This window comes from Pseudophryne corroboree, chromosome 5 (assembly GCF_028390025.1).
Source record: "Pseudophryne corroboree isolate aPseCor3 chromosome 5, aPseCor3.hap2, whole genome shotgun sequence".
Taxonomy (NCBI): domain Eukaryota; kingdom Metazoa; phylum Chordata; class Amphibia; order Anura; family Myobatrachidae; genus Pseudophryne; species Pseudophryne corroboree.
Genome location: NC_086448.1, coordinates 827,627,448 through 827,650,321, shown reverse-complemented (window position 1 = coordinate 827,650,321; position 22,874 = coordinate 827,627,448). Strand labels below are relative to the sequence as shown.

General features: G+C 47.2%; 1 protein-coding gene across 1 annotated transcript in view; it reads left to right on the top strand.

The window, feature by feature from the left end:
* The window catches only part of WNT9A (Wnt family member 9A), a 230,584-nt gene that overhangs the window by 173,547 nt on the left and 34,163 nt on the right, over positions 1–22,874 (top strand). The window contains exon 2 of the mRNA XM_063924527.1: positions 5,300–5,559. Within this exon, the coding sequence (XP_063780597.1) occupies positions 5,300–5,559 (260 nt within the window). The remainder of the gene's footprint in view (positions 1–5,299; positions 5,560–22,874) is intronic.

Sequence of the window (22,874 nt, the reverse complement as noted above, 5' to 3'; positions counted from 1 at the left end):
TGAAGGTCATTTTTTTTTACAATGTTTGTAATAATTTTGATCATGACACAAAGTTTGTGTACACTGAGCCATCAGAACGGAAATATAGTAATCACAAAAGCATAATGTATTGATTTTGGTAAAAATAGCAAATTATGGAATAAAAAAAAATACACGTGATCAAGACTCTGGGGTCTATTTATGAATCGGTGTAAAGTGTGGAGAAGTGAGCCAGTGGAGAAGTTGCCCATGGCAACAAATCAGTTTTGAGGTAACATTTATAAAGTGAATTCTATAAAATTATACGTAGCAGCTGATTGGTTGCCATGGATGACTTCTCCACTGGCTCACTTCTCCACTCTTATCACTGCTTCATGAATAGACACCTTAAATGTATAGTCAGGGACACACAACATAATTATAATTGGACAGTCGCAAGTCTGATATTATGGGGTTTATGTAATAGTCTGCGTGATGCAGCCATGGGCGCGATTCTGGCGAGTTAGCCTGTATTATTAAAGCAGCAGCAGTCTGAAAGGCAGGACTATTGCCGCTTTATGAATACGGGGTAACTCGCCGGAATTCTGTCGGTGCCTGCATGTCACAGGCTAGTACGTAAGGCCCCTATAATGCAGTTATTATAATATATAACATTCAGAGGCAGAACTACCGCCAGTGCAACCAGTGCGTTGCACTGGGGCCCGCCACTGTCCAGGGGCCCAAAGCATGTAATGAGTCAAACTGACTCATTACATGCCGCTGTGTGCTGTGGGCAAGGGGACGCTGTTTGCCGTAATGTGTAACAAGGGCACGCTGTCTGCCGTAATGTGTAAAAAGCGGACGCTGTCTGCCGTTATGTGTAAAAAGGGCACGCTGTCTGCCGTAATGTGTAAAAAAGGGGACGCTGTTTGCCGTAATGTGTAAAAGAGGGGACGCTGTCTGCCGTAATGTGTAAAAAGGGGACGCTGTCTGCCGTAATGTGTAACAAGGGCACGCTGTCTGCTGTAATGTGTAAAAAGAGGACGCTGTCTGCCGTTATGTGTAAAAAGGGGGACGCTGTTTGCCGTTATGTGTTAAAAGGGGGACGCTGTCTGCCGTTATGTGTAAAAAGGGGGATGCTGTCTGCCTTAATGTGTAAAAAGGGGACGCTGTCTGCTGCAATGTGTAAAAAGAGGAATCTGTCCGCCGTAAGGTGTAAAAGGGTCTCTACCTGGTGTAGTGGTGCTACTGTGCGGCGTAATTTGAATAATGGAGACTACTATGCACCGTTTTATGAATTGGTATTATTGTGTGGCCACACCCCTTCCCCACGAAGCCACGCCCTTATGTATTTTTACGCACGCCTACGGCGCGCACTGCCCCTGTTTTGCATGCAGGGTGGGGCTCCGATGCCGTTTCTTGCACACAGTGCTAAAATGTCTAGTTACGGCACTGTTGCCAGGTATCCATTTCTCTGGCCCTGAGCAGGTCCCCCTCACCAGATCCTCTCCAGGGGTGAGGGGGTGGACTTGGATGGGATGGGGGGCCCAAAGCATTTTGTCACACCTGGGTCCACTGCTCGCTAGTTCCGCCACTGATAACATTATATCACATTTGCATGGCAGGGAGGCCTGTGTGCTGAGAGTTTATAGCTAAGTCACATTTGCAGCAATTTTCCATTTGATATCTACATGCATAAAACGTTATAATATTTATAAATCGGAGATGTTATTTCCCCTGCAGCTCTGAGATATAACACGGCACAGAGAGAGTAAGATAAAGTTGTTTCCCACAGTATTTATCAGACACGTGACCTATGTCTGGACATATATGAAAGCGAGGAAGCTTCTTCAGGCCTTCATGTCGCCCATCAGCTCTGTATTACACCTTCAGACAGGGGCTGAGCAGGCAGAGGGGGTTTTGGAAACCATCCCCCCATACACCTAATACCCTGCTAACAGCTGATAAGATGGAATACTTTGATTTAAAGTGTCATGATAAAAGCACATGAAGTATACTATCAGAAATTACGGGCTTGGTTCCAGGAGATTCGTTATGATTCTTCCCCGAAATGTTGACTGTACAACTGGCTGCAGACGACACGTCTTCTGCGTTGCGATATCTTTCATTGTAATCATTATGTGTTTTTTTTTTTTATGTCCTATTTCTTCTGTCTGGCATGCTTGGTTTGTAAGCACTGATACCGTGACACAGGCTCGCCGCTGTTTCCAAGATGGTTGAGCGGTTGCCAGTTGCAGAAATGCCCTTTTGTCAGTGTGCCAGGGAAACAGTGGGTCTGTGTGTGGACCCAGCCAGCCTCCGGTAAGGCTTCATTAGGAATAGGAGCAATATTACACCGGCCAAGCAATGGTGGAGTCAGCGAGGCGACCTCAGCTCAGTCAGGGGTGGAGGCTTGCTCAGCTCTCATACTCTGCCGGCTATTGAGCGGCGAGCGCTGTAATATGACTGCAGACAAATTTTATAATAATAAAATTGTTCCCTTAATTAGCAGCGTGACAATGAGATAGTTTGTGGTTCCCGGCTTGATAATTAAATGCATTGAACTGTGTCCTTGTATTTGGAATAAAAATGCGGGTTCTCCTAGATCACAGGTTCTCAAACTCGGTCCTCAGGAGCCCACACGGTGCATGTTTTGCAGGTCTCCTCACAAAATCGCAATTGAAATAATTAGCTCCACCTGTGGACCTTTTAAAATGTGTCAGTGAGTAATTAATACACCTGTGCACCTGCTGGGTTACCTGCAAAACATGCACTGTGTGGGGTCCTGAGGACCGAGTTTGAGAACCACTGTCCTAGATCTTCACTTCCAGTTGCTTCTCTCTTGAATGCCTCGGTCTATTGCATTTGAATACATCTCTTTTTTTTTTCATTATTGTTTTGGAACACACACCCTTTCCCCATCCAGCAGATCATGGGACTCCCATGAATGAGAGTAACATGCCACCAGCAGGCTGCATGACTGGGGTATATTACTATAAATACCATAGGTATCTGCAGCAGTTTGCAATCCAGTCTGAGACAGCAGGGCCGTCTTAACAGCAGTGTAGGCCCCTGGTAATGCAGTGCACTGGGGCCCCCTACCCATCCTCCAGCGCGCGGTAGGGGGTGGTCTATCTTCCGCTCAGCATGTAGGACCTGGAGCAGTAATTTCTGCTAATTACTCCTTTGCTGCACAGATGGTGGGAGATGGGGTGGAAGGGAGAACACTAAACTGTAGAAGAAGTTATTGGGCTGAATGAAGAGTACATGACTTCCAGGGTGATGGGGGGTGTTTAATACGCACGGGAGGGGTGCAGTGGGCTTTATATTTATAATTTTCTGGTGGGCGGGATGCTTGCTTGACTGCAGATATCTCCAGTTCCTGGAAATACATTTCTTAGATTTCAATGGGATAATAGACTAGAGAGTCCCACCTGTCAGGAGGTACTGGGGACACCTTTCAGGAGATACTGGGGACACCTTTCAGGATTTACTGGGGACACCTGTTAGGAGGTACTGGGGACACCTTTCAGGATTTACTGGGGACACCTTTCAGGAGATACTGGGGACATCTTTCAGGATTTACTGGGGACACCTTTTAGGAGGTACTGGGGACACCTTTCATGAGGTACTGGGAACACCTTTCTGGAGATACTGGGGACACCTTTCAGGAGGTACTGGGGACACATTTTCAGGAGATACTGGGGACACCTGTTAGGAGGTACTGGGGACACCTTTCAGGAGGTACTGGGGACACATTTTCAGGAGATACTGGGGACACCTTTCAGGATTTACTGGGAACACCTTTTAGGAGGTACTGGGGACACCTATCAGGAGATACTGGGGACACCTTTCAGGAGATACTGGGGACACCTTTCAGGACGTACTGGGGACACCTTTCAGGAGATACTGGGGACACCTCAGGAAGTACTGAGGACACCTTTCAGGAGATACTGGGGACACCTTTCAGGATTTACTGGGAACACCTTTTAGGAGGTACTGGGGACACCTTTCAGGAAGTACTGAGGACACCTGTCAGGAGATACTGGGGACACCTTTCAGGAGATACTGGGGACACCATTCAGGAGTTAGTGGGGACACCTTTCTGGAGATACTGGGGACACCTGTCAGGAGATACTGGGGACACCTGTCAGGAGATACTGGGGACACCTTTTAGGAGGTACTGGGGACACCTTTCAGGAAGTACTGAGGACACCTGTGAGGAGATACTGGGGACACCTTTCTGGAGATACTGGGGACACCTGTCAGGAGATACTGGGGACACCTGTCAGGAGATACTGGGGACACCTTTTAGGAGGTACTGGGGACACCTTTCAGGAAGTACTGAGGACACCTGTCAGGAGATACTGGGGACACCTGTCAGGAGATACTGGGGACACCTGTCAGGAGGTACTGGGGACACCTGTCAGGAGATACTGGGGACACCTGTCAGGAGGTACTGGGGACACCTGTCAGGAGATACTGGTGACTTAGGGATCAGAGTTCAGGAGCCAGCGCAATCCACCGACAAATATATAAAACTGCATACCAGATGTGTGGAGCTGGAGCAGGGGATATCAGCTAGAAGGCTGATATCTCTGGTTCTGGGCATAGTAGAGACAAGCTGCCAGTGTCCACTGAAAGGGGAGAGTCCCAGCTTTTGGATTATACCCTCAAATAAACTCTAAGTAAGACAGAACCCGAGATATCTGGCTGGGAAGAGTAATTAACAGGCTCGGATGGGGACCAGTGCTATGAAGTCAGATAGCTCCGGTTCCCCAGGGCCGATTTTCAAAAATCTGGTACCCTTGGAAAAAGGAGACCCTCAGATATCGGCCTATGACCCTTATACTCCTGGGGCCCTTGGGCAACTGCCCTTTGAGCCCATATGAAAGACGGCCCTGTGAGACAGTGAGTTCTGATAGACTCGGAAATGAGTAAGCTCCCATGGGACCGTAGGTACAATGCTGGTTTGGTCAGCGCAATCCATGCCCTACTGGGTTCTGGGCAGAAGCCTAGACTGACTAACTGATGATCAGACTGTGTTAATGATTAGGGGAATAAGTGTTAATTCCAAAATAAATAAGAATACTTTCTGTTAGTGATTGGCATTGTAGCCAGGTTGGTGCTGTTTAAAGTGTGAAAACAAACTGCAGGATTTCTACAATCCCTGATGAGAAGTTGGTTGGTATCTATAGTCCTTTTGGGAGTTGCAGTGTAATAACTTCACCAAGCCTTAGTCCTGAAATGACTTTTTTTTTTTATTTAAAGTGACGAAACATTGGCCGGAGTTGGGCGTCCACGTATTCCACTCATTTCCGCTTTGTTTTCTCTTTTTCAGGCTGACAGGGAACGAACCATTGACAATTCTCCCTCTGACCTCAGAAACGGAGGGAGCTGCAGAGAAGGCCCATTACAAAATCTGTGACCGACTAAAGCTTGAGAAGAAGCAGCGTAGGATGTGTCGACGAGACCCCGGAGTGGCGGAGACCCTCATGGAAGCCATCAGCATGAGCGCCCAGGAGTGCGAGTATCAATTCCACTTTGAACGTTGGAACTGTACGCTAGAAGGAAGATATCGAGCCAGTTTACTAAAACAAGGTACGTGGGCCATTCATTCAGCCAATCGGTAGTGGATTAAAAGTTGAGGCGACCATACTTCTGTTTCGGCAAGCGTAGCGATTACAAGTTGCTGAATATGTCGTAGTTTTAACAATAATAACACATTCCCCCCCCCCCCCTTGTACAATTACTCTTTGGCGTCAGTGGCATTTTGCGTTACCCCTGAACTGCCGTAGACTTGGCAGATCCCGCCATGGTAACCTCACCCACTCAAGTCCTGAATATAAGAACTTCATGAGGCGTTGTCTGCCATTCATTGATCACAATAAGTCTAGAGTAATCCTATATAGGACCGCGTCCTGCAGGTAGCTAGAACCTATGTATTTTATAATGGCTGAGAATTAGGTGATTCTGGTAGAGATGAGCGCCTGAAATTTTTCGGGTTTTGTGTTTTGGTTTTGGGTTCGGTTCCGCGGCCGTGTTTTGGGTTCGACCGCGTTTTGGCAAAACCTCACCGAATTTTTTTTGTCGGATTCGGGTGTGTTTTGGATTCGGGTGTTTTTTTCAAAAAACCCTAAAAAACAGCTTAAATCATAGAATTTGGGGGTCATTTTGATCCCATATTATTATTAACCTCAAAAACCATAATTTCCACTCATTTTCAGTCTATTCTGAATACCTCACACCTCACAATATTATTTTTAGTCCTAAAATTTGCACCGAGGTCGCTGGATGACTAAGCTAAGCGACCCTAGTGGCCGACACAAACACCTGGCCCATCTAGGAGTGGCACTGCAGTGTCACGCAGGATGTCCCTTCCAAAAAACCCTCCCCAAACAGCACATGACGCAAAGAAAAAAAGAGGCGCAATGAGGTAGCTGACTGTGTGAGTAAGATAAGCGACCCTAGTGGCCGACACAAACACCGGGCCCATTTAGGAGTGGCACTGCAGTGTCACGCAGGATGTCCCTTCCAAAAAACCCTCCCCAATCAGCACATGACGCAAAGAAAAAAAGAGGCGCAATGAGGTAGCTGTGTGAGTAAGATTAGCGACCCTAGTGGCCGACACAAACACCTGGCCCATCTAGGAGTGGCACTGCAGTGTCACGCAGGATGGCCCTTCCAAAAAATACTCCCCAAACAGCACATGACGCAAAGAAAAAAAGAGGCGCAAGCTCTTCCCGTCCAGTGTTGGGAAGGTCAGGCATCGCAACCGACACAATTGGACTCTCCTTTGGGATTTGGGATTTCGAAGAACGCACAGTTCTTTTCTGTGCTTTTGCCGCAAGTCTTGTCTTTTTTCTAGCGAGAGGATGAGTGCTTCCATCCTCATGTGAAGCTGAACCACTAGCCATGAACATAGGCCAGGGCCTCAGCCGTTCCTTGCCACTCCGTGTGGTAAATGGCATATTGGCAAGTTTACGCTTCTCCTCCGACAATTTTATTTTAGGTTTTGGAGTCCTTTTTTTACTGATATTTGGTGTTTTGGATTTGACATGCTCTGTACTATGACATTGGGCATCGGCCTTGGCAGACGACGTTGCTGGCATTTCATCGTCTCGGCCATGACTAGTGGCAGCAGCTTCAGCACGAGGTGGAAGTGGATCTTGATCTTTCCCTAATTTTGGAACCTCAACATTTTTGTTCTCCATATTTTAATAGGCACAACTAAAAGGCACCTCAGGTAAACAATGGAGATGGATGGATACTAGTATACAATTATGGACGGACTGCCGAGTGCCGACACAGAGGTAGCCACAGCCGTGAACTACCGTACTGTACTGTGTCTGCTGCTAATATAGACTGGTTGATAAAGAGATGTCGTAGTATGTATGTATAAAGAAGAAAGAAAAAAAAACCACGGGTAGGTGGTATACAATTATGGACGGACTGCCGAGTGCCGACACAGAGGTAGCCACAGCCGTGAACTACCGTACTGTACTGTGTCTGCTGCTAATATAGACTGGTTGATAAAGAGATGTCGTAGTATGTATGTATAAAGAAGAAAGAAAAAAAAACCACGGTTAGGTGGTATACAATTATGGACGGACTGCCGAGTGCCGACACAGAGGTAGCCACAGCCGTGAACTACCGTACTGTACTGTGTCTGCTGCTAATATAGACTGGTTGATAAAGAGATGTCGTAGTATGTACGTATAAAGAAGAAAGAAAAAAAAACCACGGTTAGGTGGTATACAATTATGGACGGACTGCCGAGTGCCGACACAGAGGTAGCCACAGCCGTGAACTACCGTACTGTACTGTGTCTGCTGCTAATATAGACTGGTTGATAAAGAGATGTCGTAGTATGTATGTATAAAGAAGAAAGAAAAAAAAACCACGGTTAGGTGGTATACAATTATGGACGGACTGCCGAGTGCCGACACAGAGGTAGCCACAGCCGTGAACTACCGTACTGTACTGTGTCTGCTGCTAATATAGACTGGTTGATAAAGAGATGTCGTAGTATGTATGTATAAAGAAGAAAGAAAAAAAAACCACGGTTAGGTGGTATACAATTATGGACGGACTGCCGAGTGCCGACACAGAGGTAGCTACAGCCGTGAACTACCGTACTGTGTCTGCTGCGACTGGATGATAAATAATGATATAAAAAATATATATATATCACTACTGCAGCCGGACAGGTATATATATTATATAATGACGGACCTGCTGGACACTGTCTGTCAGCAGAATGAGTTTTTTATAGAATTAAAAAAAAAACACCACACAAGTGAAGTCACACGACGAGTGTTTAACTTTTTCAGGCAATCACAATATAGTATACTACTAACTATACTGGTGGTCAGTGTGGTCAGGTCACTGGTCAGTCACACTGGCAGTGGCACTCCTGCAGCAAAAGTGTGCACTGTTTAATTTTAATATAATATGTACTCCTGGCTCCTGCTATAACCTATAACTGGCACTGCAGTGCTCCCCAGTCTCCCCCACAATTATAAGCTGTGTGAGCTGAGCACAGTCAGATATATAATATATACATAGATGATGCAGCACACTGGGCTGAGCAGTGCACACAGATATGGTATGTGACTGTCTTGTACTCCTGGCTCCTGCTATAACCTATAACTGGCACTGCAGTGCTCCCCAGTCTCCCCCACATTTATAAGCTGTGTGAGCTGAGCACAGTCAGATATATAATATATACATAGATGATGCAGCACACTGGGCTGAGCAGTGCACACAGATATGGTATGTGACTGAGTCACTGTGTGTATAGTTTTTTTCAGGCAGAGAACGGATATATTAAATAAAACTGCACTGTCTGGTGGTCACTGTGGTCAGTCACTAGTAAACTCTGCACTCTCTTCTACAGTACTCCTAAGCTCCAGTAAATCAGGTCAATCTCTCTCTCTCTCTCTCTCCTAATCTAAATCACTGTACTCCCTAACAGCTGCTCCCCGTCCCCAATCCTCCCCACAATTATAACTAAGTCACTCAGTCTTTACTCTTTTCTACTATAACGGAGAGGACGCCAGCCACGTCCTCTCCCTATCAATCTCAATGCACGTGTGAAAATGGCGGCGACGCGCGGCTCCTTATATAGAATCCGAGTCTCGCGATAGAATCCGAGCCTCGCGAGAATCCGACAGCGTCATGATGACGTTCGGGCGCGCTCGGGTTAACCGAGCAAGGCGGGAAGATCCGAGTCGCTCGGACCCGTGAAAAAAAACATGAAGTTCGTGCGGGTTCGGATTCAGAGAAAACGAACCCGCTCATCTCTAGATTCTGGCCTTTATTTAGGTCTGTTAGCAAACCAAAAAAGCAAGCAACTGGGCAAAACCATGTGCAGTGCAGGTGAGGCAGATGTAACATGTGCAGAGAGAGTTAGATTTGGGTAGGTTATTTTGTTTCTGTGCAGGGTAAATACTGGCTGCTTTATTGTTACACTGCAATTTATATTTCAGTTTGAACACACCCCACCCAAATCGAACTCTCTCTGCACATGTTACATCTGCCCCACCTGCACTGCACATGGTTTTGCCCAATTGCTAACTTTTTGGGTTTGCTAACAGCTCTGACTAAACCCCCATGTATGATAGGAGAATATTTTGGAGGCTCTGATTGGTCGTTTCCAAATGTATAATTACTGCAGAGAATGTGTGATAAATAATACATGTAATACATCCGCCATCACTCGCCCCATGCGTTACTGACATCGCCCCTTATAAATAACTCACAAATGTTTCTACTTTTTCTAAGTGTAATGAGCTTTAGACGGGTTTGAAGTAACCGGTTCTCGTCAGTGTTTTTTGTTCTGAGATCATTTTGGCATTAGGATGAATAATTCAGTAATTACAACTATAAACTGAAAATTCCCAACTCCCGAACTCTATACCAAATTTAAGGGGGAGGGGGGTTGGCGCCCCCCTATAGCAGCTATAGCGTTGGGAAGGTTTTATGCTCCTGTGTGTATTTGCATACTGTTTGACGGAAGAATGCGGTCAACGTCACAGCTTATTTAGTCGCTGGTTCATCGAGCAAGATGTAGGCCAATGAGGTAAAATCGAAAATAAAATGACAATTTAAAGTACAAAGTTTGGTTCGTTCTTCTCCTAGCTGGGAGTTTGCAGAGCAGAGTAAGGAAAAAGGAACAATTATTTTCCACAACACTCTCGGAAAGTCTCCCGTGGAAAGTGGCACATTATTTTGCTCACTAATCATTTTAATGGTTTAAAATTAAAAATATATTTTCTGGAAGAAAATGTTGGTCCCTGTACAGATTGTATGTGTCATGACGGAGCGAGGGATCGACGATGCGCAGAATCAGTAGTTTTTAAACGTTTGCATTTTAAACACTTAATATTTCCGTGGCTTGCAAGCGTCCGAGGGATTTTTCTCTGTGGTAAATACCGGGAAAGAATTGGTAGAGAGGCAACTGCTTCAGGTGAATGATATTCTCCTAGCTAAATACCTTGAAGCGTGGAAGACTACTAAATCCTAGGCTTTCTTATGAAGTGAGCCTTACTTAAACTGTTCAATGCGAAACGCGTCTTCGTGCCACCGCTTGCATTAGTCGCATGATACTGTAGCAGTGACTTGGGGAGTGAGATGACATTCTGCCCTCATAGCCAGAGAATCGCAGGTGTACTGAGATTCTTCCCAACTAGCCTGATCTATGGAACAAGAGTGGGTGGAGCTTCAAAAAGTGTGGTTGGATCGGGATGGGTTACGGCGGTGAAGTAAACGCTAAAAAAGTCCATCTCATTGGACGTGTTATGGCAATGTCTTGAGTGTAACGGTGAAGGCAACTACGTTTACAGAAGCAACAACTCTGACTAAACCCCCCTGTATGATAGGAGAATATTTTGGAGGCTCTGATTGGTCGTCCCCAAATGGATAATTGCTGCAGAGAATGTGTGATAAATAATAAATGTAATACATCCGCCATCACTCGCCCCGTGCGTTACTGACATCGCCCCTTATAAATAACTTGCAAATCTTTCTTCTTTTTCTAAGTGTAATGAGCTTTATACGGGTTGAAGTAACCGGTTCTCGTCAGTGTTTTTTGCTTTGAGCTCATTTTGGCATTAGGACGAATAATTCAGTAATTACAACTATGAACAAGAAAGTTATGGAAATGTCTCGGGTGTATCAGTGAAAGCAGCTACGTTTACAGAAGCGCAGCTGCCATAGGGCAGGTTCAGGTGTCGCTGGAGCATCTCTGGGCGGACACACACAGGAACGCGCTGGTACACAAGGGGGAAGGCTGATATTAGCATTTGCAGATTATTCCTCATTGACTCCTAACAGACGCCAGAGCGCACTCCGCAGCGCCCACCTCTGGGCCTATGTCTCAGTGGTACATGTGTAATTTGGGCTGTTCCGCCTCTGTCTGACGCGCAGTGTCTGCACTTCATTTCTGTAATCCCTGTGTCAGGAAATGTGACCCTAATACTGTAGGTTAATTTCCATGAAATTCTCTCTCATGCAAATGATTCCCGGGGGGGGGGGATTCTCCAGTCTAATGCAGACCGTCCCCAGTAAATGTGGTTTAGGAAGGCGTCAGTCACTGTCTTATAGTCACCTCTATAACAGGACATGGATTTGTTTTTTTATTGTTGTTAAGCAATTTTTATAAAATTAGTATCATGGGGCGGGATGTACTAAACGGAAAATGCGGTAAACTCCCTGTTTACCGCATTTTCCTGATGTACTAACCCCCGGCCGGCAGGACAGCGCCGCGGCGGGGTACGCCAGCTTTAGCTGGCGATAGTCCATAGAAGCCTATGGGCTTCTCTCCGCGGCGCTGTGTGAGGGATCCGATCGGATCCCTCCCAGCATGCCCTGCGGCCGCCCCCGTCACCCCGCGCATGCGCAGACTGACTCCTGGGGCCGAATCCCGGAAGCCAGGCTGCCGCTGCGCATCGCAGGGGACAGCTCTTATCGGAAGAGCTGTCCTCCGCAATGCTGATCGCATATGTTAGTACATATGCGATCAGCATCGTGGCGCAAGGCGGCGATGGGCGGCGATGTACATTAGTACATCCCGCCCATGGAGAGGTATCATACCTCGGAGAGAGATAAAGTGTGTGATAAAGCTGTGTTTGAGAAATGACAGGAGCTGATTTGCTGGTACTTTTGGGGTCATTCCGAGTTGATCGCTCGCTAGCTACTTTTAGCAGCCGTGCAAACGCTTAGTCCCCGCCCACGGGGGAGTGTATTTTCGCTTTGCAAGTGTGCGAACGCCTGTACAGCCGAGCTCTGCAAAAACAGTTTCTGCAGTTTCTGAGAAGCGCTGGACTTACTCAGCCCTTGCGATCATTTCAGTCTTTTTGAAATTGAGGTCCGACACCCGCCCCTCAAACACCCGGACACGCCTGCGTTTTCCCTACCACTGCCAGAAAACGGTCAGTTGACACCCATAAACGCCCTCTTCCTGTCAATCACCTTGCGTTCGGCTGTGCGAATGGATTCTTCGCTAAACCCATCGCCCAGCACCGATCCTCTTTGTACCCGTACGACGCGCCTGCGCATTGCGGTGCATACACATGCGCAGTTTTGACGTTTTTTTACCTGATCACTGCGCTGCAAAAATCGGCAGCGAGCGATCAAATCGGAATGACCCCCTAAATTCCCTCTGGGGGTTTAATACCTTTACTTGTGGGTGTAATAAATAATACAGAAACATAAACAATTTAATCATGAATCTTTATGTTACCTATAATTAAATATAAGAAATCGGCCCAAGGTTTAGTTTGCCAAATCATTTTCAGTACTGTGGTTACGGTTTCACTATTTATGATTTCATCTGTAATTCGTCTGTTCCTGATTACAAAGACAAAAAGGTTAAGAATAGCAAAATTACTTTTTATCTAACGCGTTCAGCGTGTACAGTATATACTAATTATATCTCCTAGTGATCCCTGCAGTTCAGTTCACAGATGGACTCGGGATCCCACCAAAATCTGCCAAAGTCTGATTGGTGCCAATTTGTGTTTCCCTTCCTCGCTGTGATGCGTTCTGTGTCCTGCGGCGCAGGCGGGATGGGGCAGCTGTGATCTGATGACGTATTAGCCTTGGGAGTATCTGTAGCTTAAGAAGAACATCTGCAAAATCGGTGTCAGTCCGTGGTATGCGCCGGCCACATGTCACAGACATTTAACTCTTAGTAATCAGCGCGCATATCAGTTTACCAGCCGCACGGTCACCGCTGCAAGGGATAGCGCCCGTGTAGGAGCCAATGGCTATTTATACTCCCTCAGTACAACATGCCGTAAATTTTGAGTTAAATAGCGTTGTGCTATCCCCCAGGAGAGAGCGCAGTAACACAGAACACCCTGTAGCCGTGAGGCTCACTCTGCGTATTGCGCAATTCACACTCCAGGGCTTCTGTCTTCCTACATCATTGCTCGTGTGTCCTGTGAGTACTCGTTAGCCTGAATAGTGCACAAAGCGGATGACACCCAGCCGTGGAACGGGCGCCCTGCAGAGGGGGTATATGTGTTATCGGGTTACCCCCCACAACACAAACACACACACAGCGCCCCCTATCATACGTGAGGCCCCCACTCTGCCCTCGTAATAACAGCTCTGGTTGTCTGAGTCTTGCGCATTGGGCAGCAAATACCCATTTGTAGAGCAGGGCCCAAATCGGACAGACGGCGGGATGTACTAAGGGAAAAATGCGGTAAAACCCCCGTTTTCGGGGGGTTTTACCGCATTTTCAAATGTATTAAGACCCAGCCGCCGGGTTTTCACCACCCAGGGTTTCGCCACTGCAGATGACGACCCCCCACTCCCCGGCATACCTTCCTCCAGGAAGCCTGGACCCGGTAGGTAAACTCCTCCTCCCCCTAGCAATGCAGCCGGGGTCCTTCTGGGTGCAGGGCGGAGGAGGAGGCGCCGGGGACATCCTGCTGCCTTGTTCCCGGCAGCTGAGGAGAAAGAGAGCCCAGGGAGGTGACGGAGACCCCCCACACCACCTCACAGGTATTGTTGGGGACCTCCGTCACCGCATTGCGATGTTGATTGCATATGTTAGTACATATGCGATCAACATCGCTGCAATGGGCGGTGATGTATGTTAATACATCCCACCCAGAGTGCCATCACTGGGCCTTCACCCCAATTTTGCTAAGGGACTGAGCAATGCACTACTGTTACTCTCCAGGCTACGCTCTGTCAGAGAAAACGTAGGGCCAGATTTATCAAGCCTTGGAGAATGATAATTAGCACGGTGAAAAAGCACAAACCAACCAGCTCCTAACTGCCGTGTTACAGGCTGTGTTTGAAAAATGACAGTTAAGAGCTGATTTGTTGGTACTTTATCACAGTGCAATGTATCACTCTCCAAGGGTTGATAAATCAGGGACTTGGTGTAGTGTAACCTGGGGCCCGGATTACGGTATGTCGCCCGGGGCCTGATGGTTCATAATGGGGCTCTGCGCAGACTCCTCATATTTTCACACAGCACCTTCGTCCCAGTACAAAATGCTCTGCACCCAAAATTCCCACTTAGTTTACTGCAGTTGCCGGCCCTGATTACATTGGTGCGGGAGGTGTTGGTTAAATATCAGATAACTAATTTAGCACATTTTATTTACTTCTTAACAGTTATTATGCAGCAAGCACAGATATCTGGCCCCTCAGTGGAGCTTACACTCTATATTCCCTACCACATGGACACACAGACACACTTGGGTTATGTTTTCTTGTCACGAGCCAATAAACCTACCAGTATATATTTGGATTGTGGAAGGAAACAGGGCCACCCGGGGGAAAACCACACAAGCGCATGGAGAACATGCAAACTCCACACAGTTAGGTGGTGGGAGTCAAACTGAAGACCTCAGCGCCGTACGGCAGTAATGCGAACGACTACACCACCCGTACAGCGCATTTTATGCACTAAGTGGCTGTATATAAAACGTACATGAATGACATTCTCTAACATAGTGGAATAAGCACCAGCGTGCGTATCTCCCGGAAATCGTCCCTTACGTGCCGCAGCCCGACGAAAGCCGATTGGTTGGGTGACCGCACTTATGTGGTTTTTACATTCCGCATGTTTAATAGCACCCAGCTCTTTTCCACTGATCCCTGACGTGGTCTATCCTATTTACAGTGAATGAGTAATTACTTTGGATTGCAGGGTTCAAATGGAATCTCAATCACAGCTGACTCTCTGACCTGCGCCGCTGGTTAATTACTGACATAGGAGCTCAGATCTCTTTTCCCTAATTGACCCAGGACGAAGGTCTCAGAATAACCTGACGTGTCAGTGGGATCCCGCTTATTCCTCCTGTCTGTGGAAACACTAGTGTCTGGAGTTTTTACAAGTGGAGATATTACCCATAGCAACCACGGTCAAGATTCGTCCATAGTTTGCTTCTATCGATACCACATAATTGCACCGTGTATTATTTATGTGGAGGACTGTTTTGCAGAGCACGAGTGGTGAATGTGGTCATTTACATGTCTCTACCCACAACTCCCTGGGGCAGACTTTGCTCCTATATCTCATGGTTCTGGGTGGAAATACTGATCTCATACTCGCTGGGAGTATATAATGACTTTTTTTTTTTTTTTTACTTAAGAGGATTTTTAGTGTATTATGTACATTTGGGGATTCTGTTCATCATTTAACACTTTACTCTAAATCGTTGCGTTGTCACTCAAACAGCGTACTGTCAGATTGTGTTTGGTCTGTGTCCCCGGAGGGGGCGCTAGTGGGTCAGTGGAGGTAGGAGGAAAGAGACGAGGAGGTTGTATCACGTTCTTGCGCATGAGCGCAATGGTATTTTATTCAGCAGATAAGTTTAAACAGAAATGCAGCAGAAATAATATATCAGATGAGAAAACACTTGAAATGATAACAAATAGTCTATGGCAATGGATGATAGGTGACTTGAGAAATCATATCCGGAAATATAAAACAACAGAATGAATGTCAATGAAATGATTCTGGTTTGAAAACCAGAGCAGGGTTTTAAAACAGAGAACTAAGGCAGTTGATGGTTATTGCAAACCTGAGCATAAGCAGGAGACCAACTCACAGTGCAGGTGATGAGGCACTGGCAGCAGCAAGCTGTGTCACAGGTGGAGGAATGAACACACCTGGAGTTTAGTCTTCAACTGCAGGCTGAAGCACACAAGGTGGTGATGAGTGTGAAGCCCAATGCAGGTTGCTGGTATTGCTGAGCCTTGAAGTTCCACGGGAGCAAGCAGAATCACCAGGAGTATAAGTTCTTAGCAGAGAACCAGGAACTCAGGAGAAACAGGAGCCGATCCTTTCATGCAGGTTGTCAGAATGACACAAAGTCCAGGATGCCTGTGAGGTGAAACTGTAGCCTCCTATATACCCCATGGTGTGCAGGGATTGGATGGAGGAAAGGACAGTGGGTGCGGCCACGCACCGGATTGGCCGCAGTATACTAGCTGTTTGGAAACTGTCATGGCGGCGCCCACGCCGCGGCCCAGCGGGGACGCGGCGCGCACACGCCCGCTGGCTCAGGAGCGCTCCCAGGACCCCGATGATGTCCCATGACAGGGGCATAGGCGACAGGTGACCGCAGGGAGCCAGGACGGAGTCCGCAGCGGCGGACGGATGCCAGTCTGGTAAGTCGATTCCTGACAGTACCCCCTCCTTTAGGGGTGGACACCGAACACCCACGTGGTTTGGAGGGATGAGTGCTGTGGAAGACACGGACCAACCTAGGAGCATGGACATCAGATGAATTCACCCAGCTTCTCTCCTCTGGGCCATAACCGAACCAATCGACCAGGTACTGGAGACGTCCATACCGGCAACGAGAGTCCAGAATCTTGTTGATCTCAAATTCCACGCCCCGCTGAGTTCGAACCTTGGGACCTACTGGAAGAGTATTCTGAAAGCGGTTTAGGATTAGAGGTCTGAGGAGAGAAATGTGAAAGGCATTAGAAATACGAAGTGAAGGTGGTAATTTCAACTTGTAAGCCACTGGGTTGATGACACTCTCAATAGGGTAAGGACCAATGAAGCGTGGTGCAAACTTCATGGATGGGACCCTGAGACGAAGGTTGCGGGTTGATAACCAAACCCTGTCCCCCGGTTTCAAATGGGGAACCGCACGTCTCTTGCGGTCGGCGTAGATCTTGTATCGACTGGAGGCTTTTTTAAGGGAAATATGAATTCTTTTCCAAATGGAGGAAAACTGAGTCAGAGCAGTAGTGGCAGCAGGAACATCCATGTGAGGGAGTTCTTGGAATTCAGGTACTCGGGGATGTTGCCCATAGACTGCAAAGAATGGTGTCGTTTCTGTAGCAGTGTGGTAACGAAAGTTATGGGCAAACTCGGCCCATGGGAGCAGATTGAACCAATCATCCTGGGAGGATGTCACATATAACCTTAGAAAAGTCTCAAGTTCTTGATTGACTCTCTCTGTCTGCCCATTCGTCTGAGGATGGTATGATGACGAGAATTTCAATTTTATCTGCATGGCAGAACAGAGGGCCCTCCAAAACCTCGCTACAAACTGTACCCCCCGATCAGATATTATTTCGGAGGGTAAACCGTGTAAACGGAAGATCTCCTGTAGGAAGATCTGGGCAAGTTTCGGGGCAGAAGGGAGACCCTGGAGAGGAACGAAATGAGCCATCTTGGAAAATCTGTCCACTACAACCCAAATAGTGTTATGTCCCTGAGAAGGTGGAAGATCAGTGATAAAATCCATTGATAGGTGAGACCAAGGACGATTAGGGACAGATAAGGGTTGTAACTGACCTGCTGGAGACTGACGAGGAGTCTTGTGCTGCACACATTTCGGACAGGATGCCACGAAATCCTGGATGTCCACTTTCATCTTCGGCCACCAATATGACGCAGAAAGGAACTTGAATGTCTTCAGGACACCAGGATGACCAGTGAACTTGGATTGGTGGGCCCAAGCTAGCAACTTGGGACGGAGTTCTGGGGAAACAAAAGTCTTACCCGGAGGTGGAGCTGGAGAGACTTGAGAGGCAGCGAAAACCACGGGACTCAGGATGGAATGTGGCACAGAGTCAGATGTTCCCTCTTCTGATTCCATGGACCGGGATAATGCGTCGGCTTTCACATTCTGTGAACCTGGGCGGAAATGAAGCCTAAAATTAAAACGTGAGAAAAACATAGCCCACCTGGACTGGCGAGGGTTAAGGCACTGAGCTGCCTTTAGGTATAGCAGGTTTTTATGATCCGTGAAGATGTTAAACGGATGTTTAGCCCCTTCTAGGAGATATCTCCATTCCTCGAGAGCCAGTTTGATTGCCAGTAACTCTTGATCTCCCACGGAGTAGTTAGCTTCTGCGGGAAGAAACTTGCGAGAAAAGAATCCACAAGGGTGAACTTTCCCATCAGATCCCTTCTGGGAGAGAACAGCTCCAACCCCAACTGTAGAGGCATCTACCTCCAACTCGAACGGCCTGTTGACATCTGGCTGTGACAGCACTGGAGCAGACATAAAGGCTAGCTTGATCTTCCGGAAGGCTGCCAAGGCTTCTTCTGACCAGTTGGAATGATCTGCCCCTTTCCGAGTCAGGTTGGTAATAGGAGCGATGAGAGTGGAGAATCCTCGAATAAATTTTCTATAATAGTTGGCAAAACCCAGGAACCGCTGGATAGATTTGAGGGAGTTTGGAATGGACCAATTGGCAATGGCTTCCAATTTTGCCGGGTCCATCTGAAGATCCGATCCGGAAATTATATACCCCAGGAAGGGTATAGAGGGAACTTCGAAGGTACATTTAGATAATTTCCCGTAGAGACGGTTCTCACGAAGACGTCGGAGAACTTCACAGACTTGTAGGCGATGAGATGGAAGGTCTTGAGAAAAGATAAGAATATCATCTAAGTAAACAACAAGGTACTTATACAGGACATCACGAAAGATCTCGTTCACGAAGTGTTGGATTACTGCTGGAGCATTACTTAACCCAAATGGCATTACCAGGTATTCATAATGGCCATCTCGAGTGTTGAAGGCTGTCTTCCACTCGTCACCACTCCGGATTCTGATGAGATTATAGGCACCGCGGAGATCTAACTTGGTGAAGATGCGAGCCCCCTTAACTCTATCAAAAAGTTCGGTAATAAGTGGTAGAGGATAACTATTCTTGATGGTAATGTCATTGAGACCCCGATAGTCGATGCATGGACGTAATCCACCATCCTTCTTTTTGACGAAGAAGAAACCTGCACCAGCGGGTGATGATGACGGACGGATGAATCCTTTCTGAAGATTCTCTCTGATGTAATTACTCATCGCCTCTGTTTCAGGAACAGACAAAGGGTAGGTGCGCCCCCTGGGTGGCTTCTTGCCAGGAAGGAGATCGATGGGACAATCCCATTCCCTATGGGGCGGCAGGATATCAGCAGCCTTTTCACAGAAGACGTCTGCGAAGTCTTGATAAGCTGCTGGGAGTGTTAGCTGTGACTTTACTTCGGTAGACTTGATGGGACACACTTGGGCTAAGCAGGAATGATGACAGTGTGAACTCCATGAGGTAAGCTGCAACGTTGTCCAGTCGAACTGTGGGTTATGTAGTTGAAGCCAAGGCATGCCCAAGACAATTTCCTGGGTGGCTTGAGGGATGACCAGGAACTTGATCACTTCTGAATGGAGAAATCCAACTCCCAGAACCACTGGGGTAGTTTGATGTGAAATGTTCCCTTTAGAGATTCTACTACCATCCACAGCAGTAATGTATACAGGATAAGAGAGTTCACAGGTAGACAAGCAAAATTTGTTTACCGCAGCTTGGGTGATAAAATTTCCTGCAGCACCGCAGTCCACTAATGCTGACGCAGACTGGAGCCCAACGGAAGTTTCTAGCGTCACTGGAAGAATGAGATCTTGTTGAGAAGGAGCTTGACTGAATGATCCTAACTTGACTCCTCCCTTACAAGTCAGGATCTGGCGTTTCCCGAACGCATCGTGCAGGAGTTAATTTGATGACCCGCAGCAGCACAGTATAGGCAAAGCCTCTCTCGTATTCTTCTTGCCCGCTCCTCAGGGGTTAGGCGGGACCTATTTACCTGCATAGGCTCGTCAGAAGAAGGAGGCTGAAACTGTACAGAAGGTATGAACCTTACTCTGCGAGGCTCACTCCGAGCGCGTTCATTATTGCGTTCGCGGATGCGAGAGTCCAGCTTTATACACAGGGAGATCAAGTCAGACAGTTGAACAGGAATGTCACGGGTTGTCAGTTCGTCCTTGATCCGATCCGAAAGTCCGTGCCAGAAGGTTGCTACCAGAGCTTGGTTGTTCCATTGGACTTCTGCAGCCAACGTCTGGAACTGGATGACATATTGTCCCATGCTTCGGTTACCTTGACGAAGTTGGATCAGGTCTGCCGAAGCTGATGTTGCACGACCAGGCTCGTCAAAGATCCGTCTAAAGGTTGACACGAAGTCTGAGTAGTTATTGATCAGAGGGTCAGCACGTTCCCACAGAGGAGACACCCAATTCAGAGCAGATCCAGAGAGCAAGGAAATGATGTAGGCAACCTTGGACCTTGGTGTAGGAAAGTTATGTGGTAATAACTCAAACTGTATTTCGCACTGATTAAGAAACCCGCGACATAATTTAGGACTGCCATCATATTTGCTCGGCACGGGCAGGTGCAGACGTGACACTGGAGCTGATGCAGCCGACATAGAAGAACTTACAGCACTGGCAGGTGCTGGGGTAACAGTAGGTGAGAGTACACTTGGCAGGGACTGCTGCAGTGTATCCAATCGGGAGGACATCCCTTGTAGAAAGTGAAGCATCTGCTGCTGCGCAACCTCTTGACCATCCAGACGGGAGACCAGATTTTGCAAGGCCTCTGACCCCACACTCCGTCCACCATCCGAGTCCATCGATCCTGGACTTACTGTCAGATTGTGTTTGGTCTGTGTCCCCGGAGGGGGCGCTAGTGGGTCAGTGGAGGTAGGAGGAAAGAGACGAGGAGGTTGTATCACGTTCTTGCGCATGAGCGCAATGGTATTTTATTCAGCAGATAAGTTTAAACAGAAATGCAGCAGAAATAATATATCAGATGAGAAAACACTTGAAATGATAACAAATAGTCTATGGCAATGGATGATAGGTGACTTGAGAAATCATATCCGGAAATATAAAACAACAGAATGAATGTCAATGAAATGATTCTGGTTTGAAAACCAGAGCAGGGTTTTAAAACAGAGAACTAAGGCAGTTGATGGTTATTGCAAACCTGAGCATAAGCAGGAGACCAACTCACAGTGCAGGTGATGAGGCACTGGCAGCAGCAAGCTGTGTCACAGGTGGAGGAATGAACACACCTGGAGTTTAGTCTTCAACTGCAGGCTGAAGCACACAAGGTGGTGATGAGTGTGAAGCCCAATGCAGGTTGCTGGTATTGCTGAGCCTTGAAGTTCCACGGGAGCAAGCAGAATCACCAGGAGTATAAGTTCTTAGCAGAGAACCAGGAACTCAGGAGAAACAGGAGCCGATCCTTTCATGCAGGTTGTCAGAATGACACAAAGTCCAGGATGCCTGTGAGGTGAAACTGTAGCCTCCTATATACCCCATGGTGTGCAGGGATTGGATGGAGGAAAGGACAGTGGGTGCGGCCACGCACCGGATTGGCCGCAGTATACTAGCTGTTTGGAAACTGTCATGGCGGCGCCCACGCCGCGGCCCAGCGGGGACGCGGCGCGCACACGCCCGCTGGCTCAGGAGCGCTCCCAGGACCCCGATGATGTCCCATGACAGGGGCATAGGCGACAGGTGACCGCAGGGAGCCAGGACGGAGTCCGCAGCGGCGGACGGATGCCAGTCTGGTAAGTCGATTCCTGACACGTACATTACATGTTACAGATATCTAAATGTTACTGATAAATAAAGCCCCATTGCAGGAGCAAAAAATGGCTCATGTGTTAAGTATCTGACTGTGGTACATGAGGTTGGGAGTTCAGATCCCCTGCTTGGTATTGCAGGAGAAAAACTGTGAGTCAGTGGTACAATGACAGAGGTTGCATTGTACTACATTTATTTTGTTTTTATTATTATTATTATTTTTATTATTATTATTATTATTATTATTATTATTATCCTTTATTTAAATATAATTATAATGTAGTAGTAGTAGTAGTATTAATAGTATCATTAACCTTGGTGTGCCACTTGCTCTGTCCCCCTCCCAGCCACGCCCTGTTTCTGTCTAGGGATGGCCTTCCAAGGCTTGTGAACAATTGAAGGTCACAATTGATGGTAACAATATGGGTATCATCAATGGTGTGGACCCATTCACTGTGAACCATCGATGCTTTGCACTGGGTGGGAAGGGAAGCACTATCGGCTCTCATTTCTTCCATTAATGACAGAAAACCATTGTATTTCCGCTATCGATGACCAAACCATTGACAACGGGTGACAAGCCATTGATGGTGTTTAGATATCGATGATCAATAGTCATCACTAGGGAGCCACTGGTGTGTGTGTGTGTGTGTGTGTGTGTGTGTGTGTGTGTGTGTGTGTGTGTGTGTGTGTGGAGGTGGGGTGGGGGGATGGGGGGGTGGAATGCTCTAGCGGTTCCCACTAAGCATGTCAAAGATAGGGCAGGCCTAGGCTGATTATTATATAGATATATCTTTATTTTTGGTCGTTGTAGAAGAAATATACAGAGTAGTAACAGTGTAATAATGCTTGATCGATGTAACTTGTTGGTACGTTTCATCCATCTGTCGCTTTCATATGTTTGAAGAAAAGCGTCGTTCAGAGAGTTTCAAAATTATTTGCATTATGAGGGTCATGTCCTATGGCCGCAGTACTCATGTGGAAACAGCAGTTTACACGTAATTATCACTTAGAGGCCTATTCACGAAGCAGTGAAAAGGGTGGAGAAGTCAG